The sequence below is a fragment of the Portunus trituberculatus genome, chromosome 41 (assembly GCF_017591435.1).
Source record: "Portunus trituberculatus isolate SZX2019 chromosome 41, ASM1759143v1, whole genome shotgun sequence".
Classification (NCBI taxonomy): domain Eukaryota; kingdom Metazoa; phylum Arthropoda; class Malacostraca; order Decapoda; family Portunidae; genus Portunus; species Portunus trituberculatus.
Genome location: NC_059295.1, coordinates 41,629,271 through 41,647,410, shown reverse-complemented (window position 1 = coordinate 41,647,410; position 18,140 = coordinate 41,629,271). Strand labels below are relative to the sequence as shown.

At 39.2% G+C, this 18,140-nt stretch overlaps 1 protein-coding gene and 1 long non-coding RNA gene across 7 annotated transcripts in view; one reads left to right on the top strand and one right to left on the bottom strand.

Annotated features, from left to right (window-relative positions):
• LOC123516452 overlaps positions 1 to 18,140 on the bottom strand; it is a 109,896-nt gene that overhangs the window by 66,185 nt on the left and 25,571 nt on the right. For all 4 annotated transcript variants that reach the window (XR_006678192.1, XR_006678193.1, XR_006678190.1 and 1 more), the window contains exon 2: positions 1,934 to 2,133. This is a non-coding gene — a long non-coding RNA (uncharacterized LOC123516452). The remainder of the gene's footprint in view (positions 1 to 1,933; positions 2,134 to 18,140) is intronic.
• The window catches only part of LOC123516451, a 95,264-nt gene that overhangs the window by 54,180 nt on the left and 22,944 nt on the right, over positions 1 to 18,140 (top strand). Inside the window, exons 7-9 of one of the 3 annotated variants that reach the window (XM_045275745.1) lie at positions 1,940 to 2,157; positions 3,130 to 3,196; positions 3,286 to 3,546. In XM_045275745.1, the coding sequence (XP_045131680.1) occupies positions 1,940 to 2,157; positions 3,130 to 3,196; positions 3,286 to 3,546 (546 nt within the window). Of the gene's footprint in view, positions 1 to 1,939; positions 2,158 to 3,129; positions 3,197 to 3,285; positions 5,901 to 18,140 lie in introns of those variants that run through there. The other 2 variants (XM_045275746.1, XM_045275747.1) reach the window with 2 other exon arrangements.

Here is an 18,140-nt window from a genome sequence, read left to right as displayed (position 1 = left end):
TGTGCTTTTGGAGTATTCTATTACATTCTTATGTTATTTCTTTGTTCTTCACAATTAGTTAAATTTCCTCCGTATGTATTTTTTCATAGTAAATCAGTCATAATACAAACACCTAGTCAGTACAAATCAAACTCAATGTCATGCGCCCTACTGTATTCAGTTTTCTCTCTCTCATCTGTGGTCAGCCCTAGTGGCTTGTTGGAGGTCCTGCCTACCTCTTATTGTTCCTCTGTAAGTTAGCTGTGCAACAACAATATATTTTTATAAAAACTACCAATTTTATTTACACACTCCACCTAATGACATTACACTGAACTACAACTGCTGAAAAGAAATTAACTGTTGCAAATCAATGATTGACAAGAAAATGCACTGCCACAAAATAATAGGTTATGGAACATGCAGATCTAGTATGCAACTCTCACTATTACTCTAGAGAGAAAAAAAAAAAAAAACACACACACACACACAAACACATGCACAAGAGAAAAAAAATTAAAGATTGCTTATATCTGTCACATGATCTTGAGAAACATTCATGCCATCACATCAAACACGAATACCTTGTAATAAAACATTATTACAAGCCCAGTGCCTTTGACACACATCCTTGACCATGGCACTAAACCATTATTTCAGTTTGCTTTACTCCTCTCTTCTACAAAGCCAATAAGTTTTTATCAGCACAGTAGAGCATTGTGCCAGAAGGGGAAGAATGGTCACTTATTTTCTACAACAAATAAAACCTATGTTATTGCTACTGCTACTACTTGTAATATCAGTTAAGTATTCTTAACATTTCAAAATAATATCTCCTGCAGTTATTACAACTTCTAGTAATATTGTTAAAGTCATTCCATGGAAAATCAGAATACAGCAATACTTCCTCAGATCATCCAAATTAGCAGAAGGAAGATGCCAGAGGCACCTCTATTTTGGGAGATCCTGAGGAAGAATTGGACCAACAATGCAAGATACAAACATGAAGTTGTGATGGGAAGAGTCCAGCAGAGAGGAGAGTGACAATTTAAGTAGAATTATTTCCCCTAGTGACTTCTGACACCTCACCAAAAATACCTTGGCTTCTTCATCTTTCCCTCCTTTATTTCAACCTTATGGTTAAAAGGAAAATAACATAAAAGGACATAATACTTTAAAAGTAAATAATAATTCATATAAAGGAAATATAATGGAAAATAATAGTCATAAAGTAAATATTGAATCTTCGGGAAATGAAGAGTAATAACTGTAATAAAGAAACCACCAAACAACTTCCTTCACAAACCTATTACAGCATTGTTATTAACCTATATATATATATATATATATATATATATATATATATATATATATATATATATATATATATATATATATATATATATATATATATATATATATATATATATATATATATATATATATATATATATATATATATATATATATATATATATATATATATATATATATATATATATATATATATATATGCTGAGGTGTATTTGGGACTAAATTTCTAGGTGTTCAGAGAGGCCCAGGCTCATACCATCCGGCTGTGTGTTCATTTAGTTTCAAACTCTCTTCCTAATACTCATCCCTCATCTGAGGCAAACTTCTTGTTCTATCCACTGAAGTTTTCCAAGTCTTTTCATGGATGTCCTATCTTCAGGAATTAAACAGCTCATGCTGGGAAGCCATAGAATACCTGCTTTCTAATTTCTAACATTTGATTGGGCATATCAAACTTAATGTTGATATGGACATTAAAAACCTTTTAATACGTATGCTAAATGCCTTGAACATCTTTTCAGTAATATCAGTGTGTCATTTGTATATTTCTCCTATTAATAATATAACTTGATAAGTACGTACATACATGTGCATTTTTTTTAATAATTCCCCAAAATACCTGATCACATGTTTGCCTTACCTGCAGTGGTGGGTAATACTTGTGGTTGCTGGGGCACCAACCAAATCTATGTGCACTACAAACCCCCAGTCAGCGGATGGTTCCACCTCTCTCATAGACACAACTTCCTCTTTGAGCGCATCTACACTGTCTATGCAGCTGAGCCACAGATGCATCATTTTCAGCTGAGATACATGGTGACAAAAAGGAACTGGCTCCTACTGGAAAAGAAATATGGAAAATTGGTGAGTTTGTGCTAATTGACTATTACTTATTGTTTAACGTTGAGCACTTCTTTATTAATGTTCTGGGGTTAAGCATACAAGTACACTTACTGGTACAGTTGAAACCAAATGCATGCCACCGACAGTTATTAGCACAGTTACAATCAAATGAATGGCACTCACCTATGTGTTGGTAAATCTTGTATAAAATGATGGAAACTAGTAACTGAAAAAATTAGCTTTGCTGATCAGTAATCAGCTGACAAATAAGAATATGTTTGCTAATGCTAAATTATTACACTGGTAAAGAAATTAGCAAAACTTAACATTAACATCTAACTGCCAACTTCCATTTCAAGAATTTACTCTCAGATGAATATTTCGCCTCAAAACTCTTACAAACAAAAGTAAAGGTGAACTTTCATTATATGTATATTATATTGTACATAGTTTAATCAATTTATCTAATTAACATTCATCAATGAAGAAAAGTTGACAAATCAATCTTCCTCCAAAGTTTACTTTTAGCTTACATGTAAACATATTTAAATGACAAAGATGAAAAATTATAAAAAAAGTAAAAAAAAAAAAATTTGTACACATGTTTGATTACGGTCATAATAACATAAGCCATAATGATAATAAAAGAAGAAAAGAAAGAGAGAGAGAGAGAGAGAGAGAGAGAGAGAGAGAGAGAGAGAGAGAGAGAGAGAGAGAGAGAGAGAGAAATGGTTCCCTTAACAGTAAATAGAGATTGAAACATAAAAGAATGGTCTGCAAAATTAATTTATTGATGTATTGTCGTAATTCCTACAAATAAATACTTTGGGACAAATTGCTAGAGAATATTTCAATAAAAAATATAATAATTTCATCTGATAAAGAAAAAAAAAGTTTCATACACCAACAATATAATGTAAATTTCACTGAATTCACCTGAAATGTTTTTTATATTTGATATTACAATTTTTTTTCATTTATTCTTTCATCCAGGTTTTAATTATCAACACCAGAAGACAATACAATAAAGCTGATGAGAAATTCATAATTTCTTGTCCATGTAAGTATGACATGATTGCATAATGTTACAATTACAACAGAACAACTAAATGTTAATCTAAACAATCCTGACTGCATTTTTCTTCTCAGCAGGTCAGTGTTCATGCCAAAAGTTACAAGTAAGAGGATCTTCTTGCTCAAGAATAAATGGCATATTTCATAGATGTGAAAGAAGCAACCTCATAAACTTCATTTTGAATGGTACTGTATCTGCAAATCATTCTTCAGTGCATGTAAAGCCAAGAGAATATAAGAGGAGGCATTCCCTGTGTTTGCTTAGGCAGCTTGCAGAGTGTCTCTACATGCGCAATCTAGGTCTGAAACCTGGCATCAAGAGCAGCTATCACTGTGGTAATCACATAAAACCCATGATAAAAAAGACTGACACATATACATCATACCCTGAACAATATATTTATTATAATTACAAGCTTCTCAAAGCTAATGATCAAGATTTTTGGATGATTGGTAAGCAAAAAATTGTGTATTTATCTAATTGTATTTACCTAGTTGTAACATACAGGAAAGAGAGCTATGCTCATGCTCTCCTGTCTGCATATCTATTCAAATCCAATATTTCTTTGAACTTATTGATTGTCCTTGCTTGAAAGAACCTCTTATCTAAACTGTTTCACACCTCTACACATTTTTGTGGAAAGCTAAACTTATTGATGTCTCTCCTGCAGTTGTCTTTTCTTAATTTCTTTCCATGTCCTCTTGTGTCACTGTTGTTCCTGATTAGTAAGTCTTCTCTATCTAATTTTTCCAGTGTATTCATTGCTCTGAACACTGTTATTAGATCTCCTTTTTCCCCTCTCTGTTCTAAGGTTGTAAGACTTAGTATTTGTAGCTTTTCTTCACATGATTGTTCACTTAAACTTGATTGTTCACTTAAACTTTGTTGCTGCCCTCTGTATTCTCTAAAGTTTCCTTATGTTTCTTTTTGTTCAGTGACCATACTGTTGCTTCATATTCTAATTTTGGGCATATTAGTCATTAACAGTTTTTTATTATATCTTCGTCTATGTAAGTAAAAGCTACCATTATATTTCTCAAAAGTTCATAGGCATTTCCTGTAATTCTATTTATGTGCTTTTTTGGTGACAAGTTATCCACACTGGTTACTCCTGGGTCTTTTTCTTCAGACTTCTTAATTTCTTCATTCCCAATTGAGTACACTCCTTTTGGCTTTTCTTTTACTTATTCAAAATTCTAACATGCTGCACTTTTTTTTATTACAGTAAATTCCATTTCCCATGTGAGTGACCATTCCAGTATTTTATCCAGGTCTTATTGTAGCACCTTACAATCTTCTTTTCTATTCACCCTCCTCATTAATTTAGCATCATCTGCGAACAGACTGATGTAACAGTCTATATTTTCTGCTATGTCGTTCACATTTACTGCAAACACTATTGGTGCTAAAACTCCACTTAAGACTCTTTTTTCTAGGCTGACTTTTTACCTCTTATAATTGTTCTCATTTCTCTGTCTTTCAGAAGTTCTCCCTTTAGTCCTCCATTTTTTTTCAAGTTTCCATAGTAACCTCTTGTGTGGGAACTTGTCAAGTGCCTTTTTTAGATCTAGGTATATACAGTCCACCAAGCTATCCCTTTCTTGCACTATGTCAACTAGTCTTGAGTAGAAGCTTATTAAATTTGTGACACATGATCTTCCTCTTCTGAATCCATACTATCTATCAGTCAACATACCTTTCTCTTCCAGATATTTCATCCATTTCTTCTTTATTATCCTTTCAAATATTTTTGCTATTACACTGGTCTGTAGTTTGATGGAACCTACTTATTTCTCCTTTCAATATGGGCACAATATGCACTCTTTTCCAACCTGTTGGTACTTTACCTTCTGTTCAAGAATTCATAATGATGTTGTGGACTTTGTCTGCTAATTAGTTACTGCATTTCTTTACAATCCAGTTTGACAATCCATTGGGACCCGAGGCTTTCCTTACATCTTGTTCTTCCAATATTTTCCTTACTTCTTCTACTGACACTTGTATTTCATGAACACCATCAGTTAATTCCACTGGGGTTTGACATTGGAAGTTACTTTCTATGGTGAAGGCTGACTGGAAGTAGTTGTTTATCACTCTCGCCATATATTCTGTGTCTTTGTATTTTTCATTATTGTAGTTTAGTTTGCTTATTTCTCCTTTGTTTTTCAGCTTGCCATTTACATATCTGTAAAATAATCTTAGCTGGTCTGTACATTTATGAGCTATATCTTTGCATACTTTATCTGTTCCATTCTCCGAATCTTGACATACTCATTTCTATTCTAGACGTAGTTTAACCAATGATTTGGTTTTCTATTTCTTCTCCATCTATTCCAGGCTTTCCGTCTTTCCATCCTTGCTAACTCACATCTTCTGTTAAACCACTCCTTGTGTCTAAGCTTGTCTATTTTTTTGATTAGCACATGTTTCATTATTATTTCATTACACTTCTCCATTAAAATACTCCACTTGCCTGCAGTTTTCTCCACTATATATAATTCAGTCCAGTCTGCTTATTTAAAGTATTTCCTTAATTCTGCAAAGTTAGTTTTACTGTAATTGTACCTTCTATTTTTATGGTCATCATGTGTGTAATTCACTGTTTGATCTGCTGCAGTCTCTGATGAGACAGCCAGATGTTACCCTACGGAACGAGCTCAGAGCCCATTATTTCCGATCTTCGGATAGGTCTGAGACCAGGCACACACACCACACACTGGGACAACAAGGTCACAACTCCTCGATTTACATCCCGTACCTACTCACTGCTAGGTGAACAGGGGCTACACATGAAAGGAGACACACCCAAATATCTCCACCCGGCTGGGGAATCGAACGCCGGTCCTCTGGCTTGTGAAGCCAGCGCTCTAACCACTGAGCTACCGGGCCATGTTAAACCCTCTCGATTGTGAGTCGAGTGTGCTAACCACTACACTACACAGTGTGTGTGTGTGTGTGTGTGTGTGTGTGTGTGTGTGTGTGTGTGTGTGTGTGTGTATTTACCTAATTGTATTTACCTAATTGTAACATACGGGAAAAGAGCTATGCTCGTGTTGTCCCGTCTCCATATCTATTAATGTCCAGCTTTTTCTTAAAATCATGAATATTCCTTGCGTTGACCACTTCCACGTCTAAACTATTCCATGCTTCCACCCTTCTATGAGGAAGCTATATTTTTCACATCTCTCCTATAAGTGGCCATTTTAGTTTTTCCCATGCCCTCTCGACATTCTTCCATTCCACATACACAGATCTTCCCTATCCATTTTTCCATGCCAATCATCACTCTGTATATTGCTATCAGGTCTCCCCTTTCTCTTCTGTTTTCCAGGGTCGGAAGTTGCATTCTTTTCAGTCTGTCTTCATAAGTCAAATCTCTTAAGTCAGGCACCATTTTGTTGCAGCCCTCTGTACTTTCTCTAGTTTCCTTATGTGTTTCTTTAAGTTCGAGCCCACTGTATTGTTGCATATTCAAGCCTCGGTCTTATCATTGCAGTAATTATTTTCTTCATCATTTCTTCATCTAAATATCTGACGCCACTCTTATGTTCCTCAATAAGTTCAATACTTCTCCAATTATTTTGTTTATATGTCTCTCTGGCGATAGGTCATTGGTAATTGTCACCCCAAGGTCTTTTTCTTCATGACTGGTTTTATGTCTTCATTTCCTATCTTGTACATACTCCTGATTCTTCTTTCACTCTTGCCAAACTCTATTTTCTTGCATTTTGTCGTGTTGAACTCCATTTGCCATGTACAGCTCCATTTCCATATTCTGTCCAAGTCTTCCTGGAGTAGTTCGCAATCTTTGTCACATCTCACTTTTCTTAACAATTTTGCATCGTCTGCAAATAGGCTCACATAACTGGACACCCCATCCACCATGTCATTTATGTAGACCGCGAACATTACTGGTGCCAACACTGATCCCTGTGGAACTCCACTCTCCACCAATCCCCATTCTGATGGTCTGTCCTTAATTATTGTTCTCATTTCTCTTCCTACCAAAAGTCTTCCATCCATTTTAGTAAACTGCCATGCACTCCTCCTACCATTTCAAGTTTCCAGATCAGTCTCCGGTGTGGTACCTTATCAAAGGCCTTTTTTAAATCCAGATATATTCCATCAGCCCAACCATCTCTTTCCTGTATTACATCTATCACCCTCGAATAGTAACATATCAGGTTTGTCGTGCATGAACGCCCTTTTCTAAAACCAAATTGACACTCACAAAGTATGTCATTTTCTCCAAGAAGTCTGTCCATCTATTCTTCACCACCCTCTCACACATCTTAGCTACCACACTTGTAAGTGACACTGGTCTATAGTTCAATGGGTCTCTCTTGTTACCTGATTTATAGATTGGGACAATGTTAGCTCTTTTCCAGTCTTGGGGCACTACACCTTCCCTTAATGAGGCATCAATTACTTCACAAACTTTTTCTGCCAGTTGCTCCTGCATTCTCTTAAAATCCATCCTGATACCCCATCAGGTCCCACAGCTTTTCTCACTTCTAAACTCCCCATCATGTTCTTGATCTCCTCCACAGTTACTTGAAACTCCTTCATAATCCCTTTCTGTTCCATTACCAGTGGTTTGTCAAAAGCAGTCTCCTTTGTGAATACCTTCCGAAAGCATCCATTCATAGCCTCTGCCATTTCCTGGGATCTTCACTGCATACTCCATTTACTTCTAAACTTTCAATACTTTCTCTATTTTTGATGTTGTTGTTCACATGTCTGTAAAAAGCCTTGGTTGGTCTTTACATTTATCAATTATATCCTTTTCTTGTTTCTTTCTTTCTTCTCTTCTAATCAACACATATTCATTTCTTGCTCTTTTGTAACTTTCCCACTGCTTAATCCGTCTTTTCCTTCTCCACCTCTTCCATGCATCCTCTTTTCTTGTTCTAGCCTTTTCACATCTATCGTTAAACCAGTCCTGCTTTCCAACTTCTCTATGTTGTCTTATTGGTACAAATTTTTCTCACCTTCTTTGTATATTTTTATAAATTCCTTCCACTTTTCATTTGCTCCCTTAGCACTCTTGAATTTCATCCAATTTGTCTCTTGAAAGAATTTCTTTAGGTTTCCAAAATCTGTCTTGGCATAATTCCATCTTCCCACTTTATATTCTTCATTTCTTCTAGATTTCTCTTCATCTATCACCTTGAACTCCAAAACTGCATGATCACTCTTTGCTAAAGGGCACTCCACCCTCATCTCCTCAATGACCATTGGCTCTGTACTAAAGACCAAGTCCAGTCTTGACGATGCTCCCTCTCCTCCAAACCTAGTATCTTCTTTGACCCACTGAGTTAACACATTTTCCATTGCCAGTGTCAATAGTGTATTTCCCCATGTTGTCTCTGATCCTTCCATTGACCAGTCCTCCCAACACACCTCTTTACAATTAAAATCTCCCATCATTATAGTTCGTTCACAGCCACCCAACATTTCTTCCAGACATGTTCCTGTATCACTTATCATTTCTTCATATTCCTGTACTGACCATGCATTTGTCTTAGGTGGTACGTACACCACTATGTAGTGCCTCTTTTTCCTTCATTAGTTTCTGCTCTGATCTTTAGCACTTCTGCCTTTCCCATACCTTCTTTCACTTGATCCACCTTTATATCTTTTTAACCAGCAACATCACTCCTCCTCCCATCTTACCTACTCTATTTCTTTTCCAAACATTATATTTCCTTCTCCAACCATCATCAGGTCTTCTCCCTCTCTCAGTTTTGTTTCAGTAAGACCCACAATATCTGGGTTCTTGTCCCTCAAGTAATCGTTGAGTTCTAAAATCCCGATATCACTCCATTTATGTTGGAATACATTACATTCCGCTCATACGTAAGTTTCTTTAGTCCTTTCTTGCTGTACTTTTCTGGGTTATGAACCACTTCCTCAGTCTCATATCCAAGATTCTCCAGAAAAACTCTTTCTTCTCCTCTTCTGTCCTCTCTTCATTTTTTTCAAAGCCTCCTTTCTCAACTCATTTAACATTTCTCTTTCCTTTTCACCGAGATCTCTTCTCAACCAAATCTTCCTTGTTGTTTCCTGCTGGGCTAGCCTCCATGACTTCTCCACCAATTCATCTACATCCTTTTGTGACTTAAGTTTGATTCTTATTGGCCTCATACCTTCTCTTGTGAACTTTCCAATTCTATGGAAGTCCTCTATTTCTTGTACTAGGTCTTTTCCTCCTCCTGCACCACATTAATGATATTATTTATCACCTTTTTATGTTTTCTCTCTCTCCATTTTACTCGGTGTCTTATCCTCCTCCACACCAAATATCACCACACATCTCTTTTTGTCTACAGTTTCCCTCACCAATGTCTCATTTGACTTAATAACCTTCACCACTTTCTCAGCAATCTTCTCTTCTATGATCTGTTGATCTATAATTTCAGCAAGGCCCAAAGTTTTCTCCCAGACTCTTTGATTTCCTTTTCCAGACTTGCAACTTTGTAATTTACCTCCTTTCTTTCCACTTCCTGACTTTTTTCCATTCAGCCTGCTTCTCCATCACTTTTCCTAGAGATTCTCCACATTTTTGCAATTCACTTTAATTAGCTTAACTTCCTCTTTCAGTGCTTCATTTTCCTTCTTCATATCGGCACAGTCTTTCTTTACATTGTCATAACTCGTTTCCAGGCCCCATACTTTTCAAACAGTTTTCAATTTTACCTTCCAACTCCAGAATTTTCTTCACATAAGTGCTCTTCTCCATTATTCCTTGAAATCCTGTGAAGTCTGATTCATCTTTCGAGTTCACGGCCGCCATGTTGCTCAGATGTAAACAAACCAGCTGATGGCTCAAACGCAGGCTACAGTTTATATTTACCTTCCCTGGACATTATTTTGCTAATCAACAGTTAACATGACTATATGGAGACGGGACAAACATTACCAGCTCCTTTCGTGTGTGTGTGTGTGTGTGTGTGTGTGTGTGTGTGTGTGTGTGTGTGTGTGTGTGTGTGTGTGTGTGTGTGTGTGTGTGTGTGTGTATTTACCTAGTTGTACCTAGTTGTAGTTTTACAGGGCCTGGGCTTTATGCTCGTGTGGCCCCGTCTCCATATCTACACTTATCCAATCTTACTTTAAAAGTGTGCACACTCGTTGCAGACACTACTTCTTCATCTAAACTGTTCCACGTCTCAATACATCTCTGGAAACTATATTTTTTAATATCTCTCAGACATCTTCCCTTTCTCAGCTTTTTACTATGCGATCTTGTGCTTCAGATGTCATATTCTTCTCTCAAGATCAGTTTCTCATTATCCACTTGGTCCATTCCGTTGATCAATTTATAGACTTGTATCAGGTCTCCTCTCTCCCTTCTTTGTTCCAAGGTTGGTAGATCCATAGCCTTTAGTCTCTCCTCATATGTCATCCCTTCAAGTTCTGGGACCATTCTTGTAGCCATTTTTTGTAGCCTCTCCAATTTTCTTATGTGTTTCTTTTATGAGGGGTCCACACTACTCCTGCATATTCCAATCTAGGTCTTATTATAGTATTTATCAATTTCTTCATCATTTCTTTGTCCATGTAGTGAAATGCTACTCCAATATTCCTCAGCAAATTATATGTTTCTCTAAAAATTCTATCAATATGGCTTACTGGTTGATTGTTTTCTTCCATCGTCACTCCTAAGTCCTTTTCCTTTTGACTTTCTCCAGTTCTACACCATCTCCCATCTTATAGATTCCCACAGGTCGTCTTTCACTCTTTCCCATTTCCATGACATGGCTTTTGTTCACATTGAATTCCATTTCCACTTCTTACTCCATTCCCAGATCTTATTTAGGTCTTCTTGCAGTATTTCACAATCCTCCTTTTGCTTTATAACTCTGCACAGTTTCGTATCATCCATAAACAAATTTATGTAGCTGTTCACTCCTTCTGGCATGTCGTTAATATAAATGAGGAAAAGTATTGGTGCCAATACTGACCCTGTGGCACTCCGCTTTCTACTGCTCTCCACTTGGACTTCATATCTTTAACTACCGTCCTTATTTCTCTCCCCCTCAAATAATCTTCTATCCATCTCAATGTGCTTCCTTTTAAGCCACCCTTCTCCTCTAACTTCCACAGTAATCTTGCGTGTGGCACTTTGTCAAACGCCTTTTTTAAATCCAAGTAGATGCAGTCAACCCATCCCTCTCTCTCTTGTACTCTATCAACTATTCTAGAATAGAAACTCAATAAATTAGTTACACAAGACCGTCCTTTTCTAAAACCAAATTGTGTGTGTGTGTGTGTGTAATTCACCATAGTTGCCTACTGGTCATCCAGCCAGTCTTCCCCATTACGGAGCGAGCTCAGAGCTCATAGACCAATCTTCAGGTAGGACTGAGACCACAACACACTCCACAAACCGGGAAAGAGAGACCATAACCCCTCGAGTTACATCCCATACCTATTTGCTGCTAGGTGAATAAGGGCTACACATTAAGAGGCTTGCCCATTTGCCTCGCTGCTTCCCGGGACTTGAACCTGGGCCCTCTTGATTGTGAGTCGAGTGTGCTAACCACTACACTACACAGTGTGTGTGTGTGTGTGTGTGTGTGTGTGTGTGTGTGTGTGTGTGTGTGTGTGTGTGTGTGTGTGTGTGTGTGTGTAATTCACCTCGGTAGCCTGCTGGTCACCCGGCCAGTCTTCCCCATTACGGAACAAGCTCAGAGCTCATAGACCAATCTTTGGGTAGGACTGAGATCACATCACACACAACACACTGGGAAAGCAAGGCCACAACCCCTCGAGTTACATCCCGTACCTATTTACTGCTAAGTGAACAGGGGCCACACATTAAGAGGGTTGTCCATTTGGCTCGCCACTTTCTAGGACTCGAACCCGGGGCTCTCGATTGTGAGTCGAGCTTGCTAACCACTACACTACGCGGTGTGTGTGTGTCTGTGCGTGTGTAATTCACATAATTTGTGTAATTCACCATGGTCATCTGCTCAGAGCATATAGATAGATCTTCAGGTAGAACAGAGACCAAGCCACACACCACACACCTGGACAGCAGGGTCATGACCCCTCGAATAACATCCTGTACCTAGTTGCTACAAGGTGAACAGGCTAGCCTATTTGCCTTGCCATGCCTAGGACTCAAACCCAGGCTTTCTTGGTTGTGAGCAAAGTGTGCTAAACACTACACTACAAGGTGTATATATTTGTAGCAAGTGTGTGTGTATCTGTATTCATTTACCTAGTTGTGTTTTACAGGAGAAGAGCTATGCTTATGCTGTCCTGCCTCCATACCTATAGTCATCCAGTTTAGCCTTAAAGTCATGAATATTTCTTGCTTGAACTACTGCTTCATCCAACTTGTTCCATATTTCTATGCTTCTCTTTGGAAAGCTATATTTCTTAAAGTGTAAAGGTGGAAAGGAAACCCGGGGCAGAATCAGAAACACAGTTTATTCTCTAATGTTTCGACAATAGTCTTCTTCAGAGAGTAACAAACACGGAAAGCCTAGCTGTATTTATACCTCTGGGAAGGATCACCTTGTCGGACGCCTGATAGGAGAGCGCACTGATTGGCTGGCAAGGATGAGACTGGCCACAGCGTGGGAAAGGTTTAGAAAGCCATCTCTGTGGTTTGTGACCTCCTTTGTTGCAATGTAGGCAGCTTCCACCAGCTTCCTCTTCCTTTTGTTAAAGCCTGTGTTCAAGGCTCTTGTGCAGTCCCAGCTTGGCAGATGATCGTATCTCTCTGCGTGTATTACAAGGGAGTTCGTCGTTCTGTAGTGCCGAAGGTCATTCTTGTGCTCCCTCACTCTTCTTTCCAATCCCTGCGCCGTCTCACCGTAGTACAAGGATGCACAGCCTCCACATGGTATGGAGTAAACTACACTTTGTTTATTTTGTCCGCCAACCACCTTTTCCCGCACTAAACACTGTATGTTTTGCCCTGAAGTGTACGCTACGTGTACACCTGCGGCTGACAACACTTAAGTTAACTTTTCCATGCCTTTCACATACGGAACCACCAAGTACTCTTCTCTCACTTTATCTTTGTGTTTCTTCTTAGATATCTGTACAGCTTTACACTTCAGTTTGCGGAGGAGACCTAGAGGGTACCGAAGCTTATGGAAGGCCTGGGTAATATATGTGAGTTCACCCTCCAAAAACTCTTCACTGCAAATTCTTAATGCCCGCAGGTAGAAGCCAATTACTACTCCTGTCTTAGTCTTCTCACTGTGTGCAGACATGTAGTGGATGAAGTTGTCCTTGTTGGTGGGCTTTCTGTATACTGAAAATTTTACACTGTTACTGTAGCAGTGTATCACTGTGTCAAGGAAGGGTAGCTTGTTGTTCGCCTCTGGTTCAACCCTAAACTGTATGTACTCGTTCACTCCATTTAATCTCCTCAGCTTCTTTTCAATATTTATGTTACTAGGCACTATCACCAACACATCGTCCACGTAGCGAAACCACTCAGAATTTCTTCCCATGATGCGCACAAACTCATCTTTTTCAAGTATTTTCATATAAAGGGATGTCATCACTGCACTCAGACGGGAGCCCATGGCTAAGCCACGGTGCTGCGTGTACGCCTGCCCCTCGAATATGAATGCACCAAAGTTCACACATAATCCCACTAATTCCACATACAGTCAACCCTCGGCTATCGCGTTTTATTGCTATCGCGCACCCATGAAAAGCTGCTAAAGTTTCATTATCGCGACCTCAGATGCCTGCTATCGCGTGCCCAGCCATGACGTCATGGAATATCTGAGCACTCATTGGCCAAAACCGCCTTCCGCCAAGATCAATTCAGCTATCGCGTTTTCGGCTATGGCGCAGATATTTCGGCCCCAATTGGGCACGATAGCCAAGGGTTAAGTGTAATCCACTTTGTTCAAACATAAATCACTATCACTCATAATTTCCACTGTCTTCTTTATGGCATTCATAGCTCCTTCCACTGGCACGTTTGAGAAGAGAGACCACGTCGAAACTTGCCATCTTCTTTCCCTCGTAAGTTTATCTGCTGTAGTCGCTGGATGAGGTCGGACGAGTTCCGTAGGTGCACGTTGCTCATCACACCCAGTGATGCAGACAGAGGCCTGGCTAATACCTTGGCAAGCCTGTGCAGCGTGCTGCCAATCCCAGAAGTGATGGGCCTCATTGGTACACCAGGCTTGTGCACTTTAGGTAGCCCTCGCATCCTTGGTGGTCTTGGTGCCTCCTCCAAGAGTCTTAGTAGTGACTTGCCTTCTTCTGTTTTTGTTAATATCATCCTGGCTTTCTTTTTGAAGATTTCTGCTTCTTTCTCCGTATGTCCAGTTTGCATTTTCTTGCAAGTGTTCTCGTCGTTCAGTAGCTGATCCATTTTCTCTATGTAATCCTTCTTGTTTAATATTATGACACCGCCGCCTTTGTCCGCCTGTGTAATGAAGAAGTCTTCTTGCTTGGTCAGGTTCTGTAAAGCTTCCTTGAATCTCCTCAGAATACTGCACTCATCGTTGGCAAAGGCTTGATAACATGCAATAACCTCTTACTTGAATCCCTTGTTTGTGTCTTTTTCTCTCCACTTGTAGTTCTTATTTACAAAGTCACTGTAGTTATCCCTTTAGATGCCTGTGTCAATAACTACAGCGACTTCGTAAATAAGAAAGATATCTAAGAAGAAACGTGAAGATAAAGTGAGAAGAGTACTTGGTGGTTCCGTATGCAAAAGGCATGGAAAAGTTAACTAAAGTGTTGTCAGCCGCAGGGGTACACGTAACGTACACTTCAGGGCAAAACATACAGTGTTTAGTGCGGGAAAAGGTGGTTGGTGGACAAAATGAACAAAGTGTAGTTTACTCCATACCATGTGGAGGCTGTGCATCCATGTACTATGGCGAGACGGCGCGGGGATTGGAAAGAAGAGTGAGGGAGCACAAGAACGACCTTCGGCACCACAGAACAATGAACTCCCTTGTGATACACACAGAGAGATACGATTATCTGCCAAGCTGGGACCGCACAAGAGCCTTGCACACAAGCTTCAACACAAGGAAGAGGAAGCTGGTGGAAGCCACCTACATTGCAACAAATGAGGTCACAAACCACAGAGATGGCTTTGTAAACCTCTCCCACACTGCGGCCAGTCTGGTCCTTGCCAGTCAATCAGCGCGCTCTCCTACCAGGCATCCGACGAGGTGATCCTGCCCGGAGGTATAAATACAGCTAGGCTCTCCGTGTCTGTTACTCTCTGAAGAAGACTGTTGTCGAAACGTTAAAGAATAAACTGTTTCTAATTCTGGCCTGGGTTTTCTTTCCACTTTTACACTCATTTGTCTGGTTCTTAAGCAACATTTCTTAAAGTCTCTTCTACACGCAGTCTTTTTCAATTTCATGCCATGTTCCCTTGTATTTCTTGAGTCCCACACTAATAGACCTTCTTTGTCAACTGTGTCCATCCCCATTCCATGTGTGTGTGTGTGTTTACCCAGTTGTATTTACATAGTTGTTTTGTACAGGGTTCAAGTGAGGCTCATAGTGTCCTCTCTCCATGTCTCCAATTTTTCTTTAAAGTTGTGTGTGTGTGTGTGTGTGTGTGTGTGTGTGTGTGTGTGTGTGTGTGTGTGTGTGTGTGTGTGTGTGTGTGTGTGTGTGTGTGTGTGTGTGTGTGTGTGTGTGTGTGTGTGTGTGTGTGTTACGAACGCCACTCTTATGTTCCTCAATAAGTTCAATACTTCTCCAATTATTTTGTGTCTGTGTATTTACCTAGTTGTTGTTTACTTGGAGGAGGAGTTCAAACTCTGGAGTAGTTGCTGTCAATTTTGCCGTCTCTATATCTACTCTTATCTAACTTTTCCTTAAATCTGTGAATTGTTTTTCCTTCAACCACTTCTTTCTCCAGTTCATTCCAGATCCCCACAATTCTTTGTGGAAAACTGTATTTCTTTATGTCCTTTGTACACACACTCATCTTCACTTTTCTCCCATGCTTCCTCCCACTTTTCATATCCCTCATCACCAGATCATCACGGTCCAACTTCTCAATGCCAGACAGAATCCTATACATAGTGATAAGGTCTCCTCTCTCCCTTCTTTTTTCCAGTGTCGGCAGACTCAATTTTTCCAGTCTCTGCTCCTAAGACAGATTCACCAAGGTTTAAGGCAGTTTCGTCGCAGCCCTCTGCATGCGTTCCAGCTTCCTTTGCCATTCTTGGAGACCAAATTACTGCTGCAAACTCCAACCTGGGTCTAATCATTGTAACAATCAACTTCTTGATCATCTCTTGATCCATGTAGCAGAATGCAGTTCTTATGTTCCTTACTAAACTGTACGCTTCACCAGATTTCCTCTTTACATAAACCTCTGACGAGAGCCCCTCTGTCACAGTTATTCCCAGATCTCTCTCTTCAGTCTTTATTTCCAATTCCTCATCCCCCATCTTATATCTGTACACTAGTCTCATAATGCTCTTACCAAAATTCATCACTCCACACTTCTTGATATTAAATTCCATTTGCCACTCTGCTCCACTCCCAGATCTTGTCCCTCTGCAATGCCTCACAGTCTTCTTTCTTAGTTATTTTCCTCATTAATTTGGCATCATCCGCAAACAAACTCATATAGCTATTCACTCCTTTCGTCATATCATTTATGTAAACAGCAAACAGTAACGGTGCCAAAACTGACCCCTGAGGTACTCCACTAGTCACTTCCCTCCAAGCTGATTTCCTATCTCTTATTACTGTTCTCATCTCTCTTCCAGTCAGGAAATCACTGATCCATTCCAAAAGCCTACCCCTCAGCCCACCATGTTCTCTCACTTTCCAGATTAATCTCTTATGAGGGACTTTATCAAATGCTTTCTTCAAGTCTAGATGAATTCCATCCACCCATCCTACCCTTTCTTGTACCACATCTATGAACCAAGAGTAGAAGCACAATAAATTTGTTGCACATGATCTGCCTTTCCGAAATCCAAACTGCCCTTTAGTCAATATTTTCTTCCTTTCTAGAAAATCATTCCATCTTTTCTTTATTACTGACTCACACAGTTTAACCACAACAATTGTTAATGACACCGGCCTGTAGTTTGACGGATTTTCCTTGTTTTCACCCTTAAATATGGGTACTATATCTGCTTTTTTCCAGTCCTTTGGCACATGCCCCTGCTGCAGAGATTTCAATATGAGGCCACAAATCTTTTTTGCCAGTTGATCCTTACATTCCCTCAACACCCAATTTGATACTCCATCAGGCCCTTGTGCTTTCCTTACATCCAATCTTTCCAGCATTTCACACACTTTATCCTCCAACACTTCAATTACATCCAGGCCTTCTTCCTCTGTTGGTTCGATCTTTGGTTCATTAAAGGTTCTTTCATTGGTAAAAAAATTTTGGAAACACTTATTCAACTCTTCAGCTATGAGGTTTTCCTCTTCAAAGAATTCTCCATCAACTTTCAGCTTGCTTATTTTTTTCTTATTTTTTAATTTCCCATTAACAAATCTTTAGAATAATCTTGGCTCATTTTTCCACAATGTCCCTCTCATACTTTCTGGCCTCTTCTCTCCTTATTCTTGTGTACTCATTCCTTGCCTTTTTATACTCATCCCACACTAAAGATCCTTTTCTCTTCATCCACCTTTTCCAAGCTGTGTCTCTCTTCCTCTTTGATTCCTCACAGCATTTATTAAACCATGCTTGGATCCTCTTTTGTTTCTTCTTCACCCTTGGCACATATTTATTGACCCCTTCCTTGTAAATGTTCACAAACTCTCTCCATTTATCCTCAATTCCACATGCATCCTCAAAAACACTCCAGTCCGCTTGCTCAAAGTAATTCCTTAATTTGATGTAATCTGCTTTACTGTAGATGAATCTTCCTGTTCTGTAATGTTCATTCCTTCTCTCCATTCTTCCTTCCCTCAATACATACTCAATCCTCCCATGATCACT